Source organism: Echiichthys vipera (assembly GCF_963691815.1).
Source record: "Echiichthys vipera genome assembly, chromosome: 2".
Taxonomy (NCBI): domain Eukaryota; kingdom Metazoa; phylum Chordata; class Actinopteri; order Perciformes; family Trachinidae; genus Echiichthys; species Echiichthys vipera.
Window position 1 is genome coordinate 30346459 of NC_139827.1, and position 13441 is coordinate 30359899.

The window sequence follows — 13441 nt, forward strand, 5'->3', positions numbered from 1 at the left end:
GAACATTTGAATGTATATATGGCGTATGGCTATATGATATAAACAGCGGCTATGACATTTATCATTAAGTACAAATGTACGTGTGAAAGGAAGTAGAATTACTTCCGCATTAACATTTCACAGACCATCTTTTCAGATGAGTACAGTATGACTAAGAACACTGACACCTGTCACACTCATATAACATCTCTCCATCTCACACACACACACACACACACACACACACACACACACACACACACACACACACACACACACACACACACACACACACACACACACACACACACACACACACACACACACACACACACACACACACACACACACACACACACACTCTCGAAAGACAAACAGACAGAGAAGATAGCTGCTACTTCATGCTTTCTGATACTACCAGCTACTTAAATGAGTAAATCTGTGTGTGCTCATACAGTGTTATCTGTCTGAGCATAGACGTGTATGTGTGTGCAAGCATGAATGTCTGCATGAATGAAAGCTACTTCAGTTCTAGGCGGTGCTCGCCGCGGGCTATGTGGGAAGAGAACTCGTAACGGTCCCGGCTGCGGTGGCCACACACGTTGCACTCAAGTGGGTCACGGAAGCCGTGGCAGCCCATGTGGATGGTGAACATGACGTAGTCCAGGAAGATCACCCTGCAGTGGCCACAGGGGTACACCGCCCCCGGCTGCACTCCGCCCTCCCCGTCGGCCCGCACCACCCGTAAAGCCTCCAGTGGCGATAAGGGGATGGCTTGGGCGTGTGGGTGGGGGATGCCGTTTTGATGACACGGCCCCCCCAGCAGGTGCCCTAAGCTGTACATGACAGGCTGGGACATCTGGGAACCGTCAGTGTGGAATGAGTCCATGCTGAGGGGTGGCTGGGTGGAGGGAGGCAGGCCCAGGATGGGCATGCCCATCTTATGGCCGTTAGTTAGGCCCATGGGGCTGATGTCGTTGCGGCTTAACTGTATGGGGTAGGGCCTACGGGAGGGAGCTGGGTTGCTGTCTGGCCCTGTGAGAATGGGTTGTTGCTGATGGTGGGTGTCTGGCCCTGGGGAGCCTGGCAGAGGGTCCTTGACATCAGTTCGGTAGACCATCTCCCTGTTAAAGCTCAGGTCCAGGCAGACGCCGTTGTCGCCTATACCAGCAGCACGAGAAGAAAGAGCACTCAAGACTCGGCAGAGAGAGGTTCTCACATACTTCATCCGACAGCATGACCAGAGAAATACCACAGGCAGCAAGCAGCAGTTAAAACAGTTATTGCTTACAGATGGAAAACGATCTAATAGAGATCCTTACAGGACTCTAAGGGGTCCTCACTTTGGTGTTGAGTAGAGGCAAAGAGAAAAATGTGCGCCCCCAGGGCAACACAAGGAAAACGTACCATGCCAGGTTCACAGGACAAGAAGCTTTAAAGCGTCAGAGCATCCCGAGCCAGCAGGCGTGAGGGGACAGAAGGCTGAGAGGAAGCAGACAACGCAGACAAAGGCCTCTACTGCAGCTGCACCACAGAAAGAGAGGCACCTGCTCACGTTTCTCACCTCCCGCCTGATCTCTCTCTCTCTCTCTCTCTCTCTCTCTCTCTGTGGTTTGCAGACATTACTTGTCTTTTCCCCCTGTGGTTGTCATATTGAAAGATCTCAGTTCATTTGTCATGCTGATAGAGATGTAGGAGGTTGTTTTTTTGCCAATACACCTCGTTTTGCGAGCAGCTTGAGGCTTGATTGCGAAACTACAACCCATTGTTAGGCGTAACAAGAAAGGTGAGAGCCAGCTATTGAAAATCATCGTGTGCGTACGCCCTTAAAGTCAGCCATTAAAGTCAGGCAGCCATTTACTGAAACTGTTATCTTTTGAACATTCATCACTCAGTGAGTTTGAATCAAAGTACAGTGTGAGTAATCAAATGGAGAAGGTTTAAGTGCATGTTTCTCTCTCTTTCTTTTTTTGTTTTATTTTTATTTTCACACGTATCCATTTATTTAACCATGCATGGTTACCAATACCCACCTATGACACATTTGTGGCAGAGGATTTAGGACAGTGGAGACCACTTTGTGCAGGTATGAGGCAGGTGCTCTGCCCTCAATTCCTGTTTGGCATGAGGTGGAGGCCAGCAAAGATAAACAGACACACAGACAAGTAGCTTAGACAGACAACTTGATCATTTACAAAACATGACTTCAGTATTATGTAAAACATAAATGCACAGCAAAAAGCACAAATGCTGTAAACATTTTAAACAGACAGCAGCATTTTATGACCGCACAATAACATAGCAATTAAGTAGATAAATATATCAATGAAGCTAAACAGGCGTTCATAATCTTTAGTTTAAACCTGAAGTAGTGCAATAAGCTGCATTAAAATGACAACACAACCCTCTTTCATCTGTGGAGGTCAGAGCCTCCACTCTGCCCCTTCACGTCCGTGCTGTGAGTTCAGATGCTCTTACCCGTAAACTTCTGTGGCATTGAGCTCTTCCGTTTGGCTACGTTGCTGGCGAGCCTGTCGAGCAGCAGAGCGCGCTCAGTGCCCATCTGAGTCCTGGGTGTCTGGCCGTCCTCTGCTTCACAGCAAGAGAGTGAGAGTGTAAGTGCAACGAGGAAATGAAGACTTCTTGATCAAGCAGTATCATAAGTAAAGGGAGTGCACTGAGCTGCAACTGTCCACCTTTCAAAGCTTTTGAGGTTATAAACAAAAAAAAAATCCTGCAAAACACACCAGCTGCTCAAAGCTGAGTCACACTGAGGGGAACAAGATATTTAATAGAGATCAGAAGCTCCTTTGACCGCACTTCCTGGTGGTTTTTTTTTGCATCACCAGTGCAGGAGAGGAGACTACAGGATGAGGATGTACTTCCTCACCACTTCGGCACTATCAGGCATAAACTTACGACATTTGGTGACCACAGAAGCAGAGCATTGTCTATGTGTTGCAACCGTGCAACTGTCCTGGCAGTATGTAAAGGCCCTTTTGGGGGAAGGTTATACACATAGAGGGTGTATGTTTATGTGTGTGCGTGTGTGCGTGTGTGAGTGAGTGGCTGGGCTGTCCTACATATCTGGCTTCCCTTTTGCTGCTGCCGACATTAGAAGCGGTCTTCATAAGCTGTGCCTCCTCACCACAGCAGCCATAACCTATTTAGCTATAATGACGGGGTAACGACCATGAGCTCATTAATTTAATGAAGCCATAAAACCAGGATCTGTTAACAATAACAGCTCCATATGTGCAAATGAGTTGATGTAGGCTGTGCTGTGGACTGATTACACGAACACTTAGATGTGCATGTGTGAAGTGTGTCTTTGTATCCTGTGAATGCACGTCGGAGTTTCAAAGAGGTCAGAGCGTCAGAAAGTGGCGGAGTGTGAAGTGGCGTTGAGACTAGGGGGGAGTGTGTGCCTTCTGCTCACCTCTCTTGGCGGGGCCTTTGCTCTGCATGTACACATGGCACCTCTCTCTGTGCTCTTCGAGGGAGCTTCGCTGCTTGTAGCTGCGACTGCAGTGGTTGCATTTGAAGGGTTTCTCTACTGTGAGCAGATAGAGTCAGTTAATCACCAACATATGAAACATCACCGTCTTAAAGTTGTACTCCCTCAGAATTGTCTGTTGTTTCAGAGCCTCCATCTTGTTACGATCATGGTCACTATGTGTGTTGACTATTTATTTGTTTTTTGTAAACTTTATTGAAACACAGTCACCAGTCCAGACCGTCCCCTATATATTACCCTCTTAAATCCACACATTCCTATTACACTTCTGCCCTTACTACAAGCCTGACTGAGAAGTTAAGGGCCCAGATTTGCGATTACAACTGAACGCAGCATAACTGTTAGCGGCGATCTGGGCCGACAGACTAACCGCTGTCAGCAGCGTCACTAACATGGCGGCTTATTTACATCTAGGGAGGGAATGTTGCCACAGACACAGATATTGGAATACTCAAAAAGGTAGAAGTAGAAGTGCTTTCATTAGAGGGTCATATGATCAACCACCATTGTTTTAACTCACTCTTTGATAGATATCAACTTAAAAGACAATTTAATAGATGAAAATCTTACGGAGTACAACTTTAATGGTAAAGTGAGTATTATTTCCTTGGGTATGTGGTTTCATACAAAACTGATGCTGTGCGCATTAGAGACTCTGCAGGTTAAACACATGAACTGAAAGTGAATGAGTAAGTTTCCAGAGGTAAATGAGTAGGATGCCATATGTGATGTGTGTAACCATGTGAGAGGGCACGGCAGGTTGTTACTGGAAAAGCAACACAGGCTCAGCAGACCTCAGGTGTTAAGACTCAAAAGGAGTGAGAAATCAACATGAAGGAGTGAGAAACCAACCCACATGATACTGTACACAGGTGCATACAGTATCAGCACATATCAGCTTCACATGTGTGCGAGTGTGTGGCTTGCTGGTACCAGAATGGGTGCGCAGGTGGCCGCTCAGCGCATCACGTCGACGGCAGGCGTAGCTGCACATGGGGCATTTGAAGGGCTTCTCCCCGGAGTGCAGCTTGATATGGCGCAGCAGGTTTCCCTTCTGGGTGAAGGAGGCCCCGCACTGAGTGCAGTGGAACGGCCTCTCACCTGAGGGAGAAAAAACACACGCGTGTTAACATGACATCTGCCTTTTAACTTACTGATCACATAACATTTTTTTGATTTCACAAGAAAGTTTGATGCAGCAACATATCTCTTTCATTTTCTGCTAAGAGAAAAAATAAAAGAAGTCAACTCCAGATGCATCAAAGGTTCATAACCATCCAGATCTGCTCTCGTCCAGGTGTGCTGAATGATGGATCCCACTGATCACACCTGTTTATTAGTATATGGTGACATCCTCTAACCACTATATAAGGGCAGGTGTTGTGCTGTGTGCAAACACTGTGACACACACGCCAGAGCTGGAGAGATGCCACCATAAAAGGGCTGTAAGAAAAAGAGCTTGAGCAGGAGCATCCACACTGATTGTCAGAAAACCTAGAAACAATGTTCTCACGACTCAATCACACCAATGTAAAGGATATTGTGCGCTTGACATCTCTATCGAAAACACGACCTCATGTGTTCCATCTGAAGGCGGCATTGTTCTACTTGTCGACTCACCTCGTCAGTGAAGTGACGAGTTGATGTGTGCACATGTGGCTGACGGCAACTCTATATTTCTCCAGTGATAATTATTACGAGATATGGATAGACGATCGTCTGTGTGCTTCATTTGTACCGGGTGAACGCTATTTTCCACTGCTCTAAGCGTGCACCATATACATAAGTGAGTTATTACAGGAATTGCATCATTCAGGGCAAAATAATGACTGTAGATGTGCTGTGATGTGTTGACCTATCTGTTCACCGATCGAAAAGTTATTGCATGTGCTTCATATTTGAACAACAATAAAGGATATTTCACAATCCCTCGCCGTAGCGCTGGTTAGGACACCTGCGTCATGTGTGATGCAGACTTGTGTATTCGTAATTGGAGTTACATCTTGACCTAGTCAATGCAAGGTGCTATCTCCCAGTGCTATGAACAGTGATGCTATCAGACTGATGATTGCACAACTGTTGTGTTTGAGGTCAGGTGCTCAGGCTGTGTTCCTGTGCTTACCCGTGTGGCTGCGTTTGTGCACCAGCAGTACATTGATGCTGACGCAGGAGAGGCCGCAGATGTCACAGTTCAGCTTGCCTGATGCCTGGATGCGGGGGGCCGCATCTCCAGGCGCGTAGTTCAACTCTGCACATGCTGCTGTGTGGGCGTCCGGCAGGGCCGCGCTGTCGTAACGCGAGTAGTCCACCAGCGACAGGTCCTGTGGCTCATTCATGGTATCTCCCTCCTCATCTCCCTCCCCGTCCCTCTCCTCCTCATCGTCCTCCTCTGTCCTCTCCTCATCAAAACCTTCCTCTGTCCCGTCCTCGCTGGCACCCTCTGCTTCCTCTTTTAGAACAATCTCTCTTTCCTTTTCAGTCTCGGGGTACCGCTCGCTGTCTTCCATCTCCACTGCCTCGGTCTTTATCACACCTAATCAAGGGGGAAGCAAGGACAGAGAAGCAAAGAATATAGTTGTAGTGACATTTGATTTGCATAAACACATGAAGTGTCTGAAACACGTGATAAAAAAAAAACACCCATTTACAGTGATAAGACATATGGAATGATGTGTAGTACACATACAACGTTGATGTTTGTTCTCACTTCCAAATTAGGCTCCACTCCAACCAGAATGTGAACCGTCGACACATCTTCACTTCTACATTCGTATTTATAGTTGATAGTTTGATATTAGTGCTAGCACATCTCCAAAGTGTGGGTAGCTTAATTTGGGCCAGTGTATAGTGTCACAAAGTGATTCAGAAGATGTGTGCTAGAGATAAGGGGAAGGCATTTCCTCTGCATACACAGAAACTAGAACCAGGGCAGGAGATGCAGCAGGCGTCTCATACACACTGTTTTTTGCCTATATCACAGAAGCTGAAAAACGTCCCAAATACATTTTTAATCTGCACTAAAGGTCCTCTGTAATGTCCTCCACCAGCCAGCACAGCACTAACTCGTTTCTACCACATGCAGCTTTTTCCTATTGTTTTTTCTTGACCATTTTCTTAGCCACAAGTCCTAACCTAATGAAGGTCAAACTTCCACACCATACAGGATGTTCATTTCTCAACACCACCAACTGTTGACATGCAGTCAGTCCTGAGGCCTGGTTTGCAGGACCTCTCACCTAGCTTCTTGCTAAGTGTGAACCAACCCCCAGCGTACTCAGTTCCATCCAGAAACCACACTGTGGTCATGATAGTGACTGGTGATGAGCCGAAGAGCAGCGCCTTGTATTGTGAAAAGCGCTCAGAGGTGCTATTGAAACTTTGCGTGCACAGAGCTCCGAGAGGCCCGATATAGAGTCCAAGGTCTCAGAACAGTGAACCGCATGCAGCGCATCAGATGCAGAGCGGAGCTTTTGGAAGTGCACCCAGCAGGGCAGACGGGTGGCAGAGTAAAAAACGTTTCCACACTGCGAGCGTACGTATACTTCTGATGATGTTTTTATATCACATTACAGAATTAAGATGTAAGTTCAATTCAGTTCAATTCAATTTTATTTACAGTGCCAATTCATAACAAAAGTTATCTCAAGACACTTTACACATGGAGTAGGTAAAGACCACACTCTATGACTTAGTTATGGTTTACAGAGACCCGATAATTCCCCCATGAGTAGCAATCTTGAGCACACAGAGGTGTTGAAAACCTTCCCTTTAACAGGCAGGAGCGTGGAACAGACCCAGCTCGGCCTCAGCAGATTGTATCATACAACACATGACACTGCAATGAGGGACAAAACCGGACTGGGACACTCGTGTAACTACTCTACCTCCAATAGTGTTAAAAGCAGATAAAATCAAATCCTAAAAAAATGATTTGCTACTGAATTTGCATCGAATGAAACCTCCTGATGAGCACCAGGGTAGGACACACACAAAAAGGCACCTTCGACTAAACTCCAGGATAAATGAGCACCTAAGACCTTCATGGTGCTTTTCCTGTCGCATTAGTTGGATGACATACAAATGGCTGTTGCTTCAAGAACATGTCCATTATAGGTAATTTCCCTCTAGTTAATCCTTTTAAATTGCAATTTTAACGCAGGATAAATCTCCCCTCCAAGTTCCTGTGGGTTAAGAAAAATGATCCCACACTTTGGTAAATCAAACTATTAAAACCTTAAGATTAGGGATGAGACGATAGAAGATTCTATCATGGATTGCAATAAAAAAAAATTCCATTATCAGGATAATGGTGAATATCAATTCAATTCAATTCAATTAAATTTTATTTATAGTGTCGAATCATAAAAAAAGTTATCTCAGGACACTTTACAGAGTAATTTACATAGACCCAACAATTCCTCTGTAGAGTACGGTGGCAACGAAAACCTTCACTATAACAGACAGGAACGTCAGACAGACCCAGCTCTGTGGAGGACGGACATCTGTCTGCACCGGTTGGGGACGAAGAAAAGGAGAGAGAAAGAGAGAAAAGACGGACAGATGGACAGAGTGAGACAGACAGACACACTTCCAGAGATGCAAGCAAGCAAAGCCTAACAGTAACTATAATAATATCCATAGTAATGTGAATATGACGTATATGTTAAGACAGTTAATATAGTAGAACAGTAGAGAGAAGCACAGCTAAGGTGACAGAATATGACAATGATAATAATTATGGCGGCAAACATGATCAATGATGAGTAGGGGCAACAGCAGCTACGATACAGCGAGACAAACCACTGATGATGTTTTTATGGCTATAGATTTTATAGTTCATTAAACTAGTGATAATATCCTGACTTGTGACTTGACTGCAGTTTTTCTCTACCCGTAACATGAATTTGGATACAGCTACAGCTCAAATCAAGTAGAATTAATTTCATTTGATAGAAAATCCATCTATTTATTTGGTGTAGCCTGTGTGTGAAGTGAAAGTGTTGCATGTACAGTTGACAATACTCTGCACGTGTTTATAAACCGCAACAACAGCAGATCATCTGATCATTTAATAGGCTCTTGGCATGTGAATGACCACACAACATTTCCACTGGGCTTCTTTGTGGTTGCTGCACGCCCAGTCTGTTTTTTTTGCAATAACATACTAGATGTGTGTCATAAAGTATCAATGAAACAATACACATATTTGTTTCTTGACAAAAAGTAAGCTAAGTCATTCCAGTGCGTTTTAGTGCCATTTTAAGAGTTGTAAGCATATTTTGATAAATATTGGGATATGATGTGAATCAGAATTATTTGTTTGTTTGTTAAAATATTATTTTAGTTACTTTGTCCCCAAACAGCAGCATTTCATTGCATTAATTCTAAGGGTTTGTGGCAGCGTCCGTCACACTTCTTTCAACTGTTTGTAATGTCTGTGGACAATAAGTTATTGCAAGATTCTAGACGGTGTAAGCTTGATGTCTAAAATAAGGGAAAGATTTCACTTGTGTGTGTGTGTGTTGGGGTGGTGGTGGTGGTGGTACGTACGTGGGTCCGTCACACCTTCGGCGCACACCATTCCATTGTCACTGAATGAGTTATCCTCCCTCTCTTCTTCCTCCTCCTGTGGCTTCACATCTGCACCATCACCACCAACGTCTGAGAAGTGACACATTGTGCATGTGCAAAAACTTTGTGTTACTTTTTATTCCGTCAGGGGAACTTCAAACCAGTGGACTACAGTTCTGTAGGAATCCCTTCAAGAACAACAAACGTGCAGGAACACTTCTTCATGCAGTGACAGAGACGACTTGTGGTCTGCTATCAACTGCAGCCTTCACAAACCTGCACTTATGTATGCAGCTTCAGCTTTCAATACTCTACAAACGTGTGCGGTAGTAGGCAGGATGGTGGCAGCTGTGGAGGAATGTATGCAGCCTGAACACGTACACATTCGCACTAAAGAGAAGCAACCAGATACTCACCCATCCCGTTTCCCTCTGGGGTGGTAAATTCAGGATCTTTGTCTGCGTTCATGGTGAAAAAAGGTTCTGTGGAGAGGAATTACAATATTTGGTTAATAAGAAATAGTTTGCACTCCAAAGTCCAATCAAATCAAGTCAGATTCACAGAAGATCCAGGTTTACAGAGCACTGAGAGAGAGAGAACGTTTGCTGCATACATTCAAAACATTTTGTTTGACTCTCTGACACTAATATACCTTTCTTTATGTTCTTGACACTATTAAAAGCCTCCCTTACTATTTCTACAAAGCATGTGAAGAAATAAAAGCAACACTTGCATCTGACTGTTCCTGTTGGTTGGACAGCGTATGAAAAAAAAATTGGGGGTAAAAGCCCACGGTTGATCGCTCGAGCGTGTCACTACATTTAGCCTTATGAGAAAGAGATGATGTTCACTGCACATGTACTTCCTGCCAGGTCCGTACCATTGTAGAAGTGCTTTTAGCGCTAGCAGTCAGTGAGACTCCAACACTTGAAGCCAAAGTTTGTAAACGAATTAGGAAATAAAGGATCCATATATGCACTTCAGAAACCCTGTATCAGTTTTCATTGAACTAATAAAAATCCCCAGAGTATGAATAACAATGCAATTTATATTACTGAAATAAATCTAAAAACTGAGAAAAGTTGCCATCATGCAGAGCGCTGTAACTACTCTTACATCACATTCTGTGAGGAAAATACAGCAATAACAAACTTTCTCACACAATCAAAATGAAAGAGAGAAGCACAGATGAACACGCTACAGTTAGTTCCAAGGCTTTTACAGTTTGTTGGAAGAGAACAGTAAGTTTGAGTAAAGATGAAATGATCTGACCTGCTTTTTGCTCAGCACCCGGAGGAGACTGCTCTCACAGTAGGAGATTCCACACTTTCTTTCTCTGAATATGGAATATACGCAAAGTCACTACGGTGCATTTTGGAGAGATCCCTTAAAGGAACAGGAACTTATTTTGAACGAGGTCGAAGCAACAAAGACCAAGGCATGTTCATGCAGGAGGGTAGCAACACCGATGACTTAGATTACTCATGATCATAACATAAACGTTCCTTCACTAAGCCTAAACTTGTAGAGACTATAACACCATACGTGTATGAGTGAAACAAAGACCTGATTATGGGTTCTGTATCAGTTCAGGCGGTCCACATGGTTCCTGATTTGTTTCCTCTTAAGGGGCTATAACTCCATCTTGTGGACAAACTAGAAAGCTACTTTTCATTCTAACCTTTTTTCTCTCCCTAGTCAATAAAATAAGAACCAAACCCTAAGCACTTGTACTGTACCTCACAGTACTCTACAGTCAGGGTTTTAGTTTTTTATGTGGGTGGGTTGCATGGCTGCTGTTGAGTTTAATTTGCTTAAGTTGCTTTGGATGAAATCATGTGCAAAATGAGTGTAATATAATAATGTTATGTACAGAAAATGTTTTTGACTACAACTACGCCCACATCTTAAACTTCAGGCACTCATTTAAACTATAAATCATTTTATGAACTCGTGACAACAAACTGCCTAAAAATGGCAAAATAACATCGCACTATCGGAGCTATTGAGTGTTGGGTGATGATGATGGCTCCGGGGTTAAACCACATATTGTGACAGCCGCGTCCTCGTTCGTGTCTGCCCGGGGTACTTTTACTTAATAATGATTTGTTTAGGGACATGTTTGAAGCTTAAACCAACGCCCAGAGTGGAGGTTTTTCAAGTGTGAGGCCTTCCCAAACACTTTGAGGGGAGGCTCAATGAATGGAAGTGAGGAAATATTACATTAGTTATCAGAAGAAGATCACACAGAGTTGCTTAAAGATGGCCATATCAATATAGCCTTATAGATAGGCTATCTTTGCTCAACTGTTCTATGGGATCAAAAAAAAAAAATCATTATCCCATAGGCATCCAGGAAATGAGCAAAGAGTAAACTAAGGGGAGGTGAGCAATGCCCGTCCCCAGAGGGGCCATCAAAATACATAAGAACTCAACAACAAATTCATAAAAGACCGTACATACAGTAGGCACGAACATTTGTTTTGTTGCATGTCCTGCTCCATCTGTCTTTCCTCTCATTTTCTGTCATCGCTCTCGACTTGGCCAGCTAACACAGGCATACAAATGATTATAGAATGATGAAACATGTATTATACACATCTGTTGTAGTTCTGTTAATCTTTTAAAATAATTATTTGTGAAATGGGAAACTATAGACACTCAAATACAGCTAATTAGAACAGCAAACACCTACAAAACTGAGTAACAACCCTAAAAGCCCCCCAAAACACACACACACACACACACACACGCACACACACACGCACACACACGCACACACACACACACACACACACACACACACACGCACACACACGCACACACACACACACACACACACACACACACACACGCACACACACACGCACACACACGCACACACACACACACACACACACACACAAACACAAACTACTAAAAATGTTACTGTGCAGTCCTGTATTGTATAATGACAATAATAAATCCTTGAAACACACACACAGTAAAACACCTCATAAATGACACCTAATGAAAGTGCTGGTTCTCTTGTGAGCTTCAGGACTGGTGAACAGCTCCATTAACCAAATGCTTTGGTACACTGTTATTACAGACAGTCATGCTATTTACTTGAAACTGACCAGATGTAGTTATTTGTTCATATTTGACTTTCTATGCAGAAAATGGCAGTTTCACAGCGAGGCTGTTGTTATTTTGACCTCTTTCTGATCCTTTACTAAGCAGGGATGGCTAAGGCGGGGAATCTGGGTGCCCTGTAACTAACAACACACACTGCAGCACCCACCTGAGTGGTGCACGGCCTTGTTAGGCTTGGCTAAGGCCCATGGTCCGCCTATGGCAACCAGCTACCAGCCCGAAGAAAAAAAAGCTGAAAGAAAGCACACTCACAAAGGCATTACAATACATGCTGGGTTTCCATGGCAAAACGGAGGCAAAGGAACACAGGAAAAAAAAAAAGAGAGAGGTCGACCAATAAAAGCCATGATTCAAAACCTTACAGGCTGGGTGCAGGGCATAACTGCACACGGACAAACAGGAACGAAGTAACACACTGATTTACAGACTCTTTCATGACCAGAAACACACGTATAATAAACTTTGCTGGTTCGCAGCGTTGTTAAAACTTATCCTGTGATCCCACTGGTGGGAGGCTTTTTTAGGACCGGTGGGGGCAGGGCGGCAACAAGGAGGGGGGGGGGGGTAGACTGTCCATTTGCCTTTTATAGCTGCCCACTCCAGTTAGTAGCAAGAGAGAGAGAGAGAGAGATCTTGGGGCCGACATAATGGGTGGGGGTAGGCGGGTGGGCCACAGCACAGACTGGACCACTGGACGCACACGTATGCAAACACACACATAATCACACAGACCTTGTTGAGGGAGCAGGCATAAGGTCGCGTTGTTGTTTGAACAATGTTTCGACCCCGGGGGCACATGCATGTGTGTGTGTTGAGCATTTGGGGTTGATTAAAGTGGAAAAGCACTTGCTTGTTTTCTCTTATTTTTTTAGGGGAATACATAATAATTCATCTTTGCAAATCAACATATTGTCACGTGAAATAAGTCGGACGTGTATGACTGAGAAGAATGAGAAAAAAATGAAGTGTAATCTGTGTGTGAGCAAGTGAGAGGGCGATTCAGCTGTTTTTTCTCTGCATGCACTCAGGATTGGGAAAGGACAAGTGAGGGAGAGTGTATATAAGCTTGTGTGTTGGTCGGAGTAGAAGAGCTAGAGAGTAAGACAGAGGGAGAGAGCTTTAGCCTGGCTTTTCTCTGCTGTGCTTTTCAGCTCCTCTCTCACTGTAGGAAGAGGCGTGTCCATGGACCAGTATAAAGTCCAAGGAGAGCCACTCGTGTTGAGCCATTCTCTGGAGCGA

The 13441-nt window shown here is 44.3% G+C and overlaps 1 protein-coding gene across 2 annotated transcripts; it reads right to left on the reverse strand.

The window, feature by feature from the left end:
* Positions 1-348: 348 nt before the first annotated feature.
* On the reverse strand, positions 349-11617 carry LOC310960561 (zinc finger protein Aiolos-like). 2 transcript variants are annotated; one of them, XM_083932283.1, is made up of 9 exons: positions 11544-11617; positions 10340-10403; positions 9484-9549; positions 9047-9157; positions 5619-6029; positions 4430-4597; positions 3419-3535; positions 2458-2568; positions 349-1140 (listed from the first exon to the last, which is right to left on the reverse strand). In XM_083932283.1, exons 3-9 carry the CDS (start codon positions 9533-9535, stop codon positions 500-502), a joined length of 1611 nt encoding a protein of 536 aa, XP_083788409.1. In that variant the 5' UTR covers positions 9536-9549; positions 10340-10403; positions 11544-11617; the 3' UTR covers positions 349-499. The 2 variants fall into 2 exon arrangements, with proteins under 2 accessions (XP_083788409.1, XP_083788410.1); XM_083932284.1 differs by lacking the exons at positions 10340-10403; positions 11544-11617 and adding an exon at positions 9720-9811.
* Between the last annotated feature and the right edge of the window lie 1824 nt (positions 11618-13441).

What these genes read in the sequence shown, in the direction of transcription:
- LOC310960561 (XM_083932283.1), bottom strand. Translation starts at nt 9,535, where the DNA reads ATGAACGCAGACAAAGATCCTGAATTTACCACCCCAGAGGGAAACGGG. An exon ending in CCCAGAGGGAAACGGGATGG is followed by an intron (nt 9,158 to 9,483) that starts GTGAGTATCTGG and finishes GTCACTTCTCAG; the next exon opens with ACGTTGGTGGTGATGGTGCA. An exon ending in CGAAGGTGTGACGGACCCAC is followed by an intron (nt 6,030 to 9,046) that starts GTACGTACCACC and finishes CCCCTTGATTAG; the next exon opens with GTGTGATAAAGACCGAGGCA.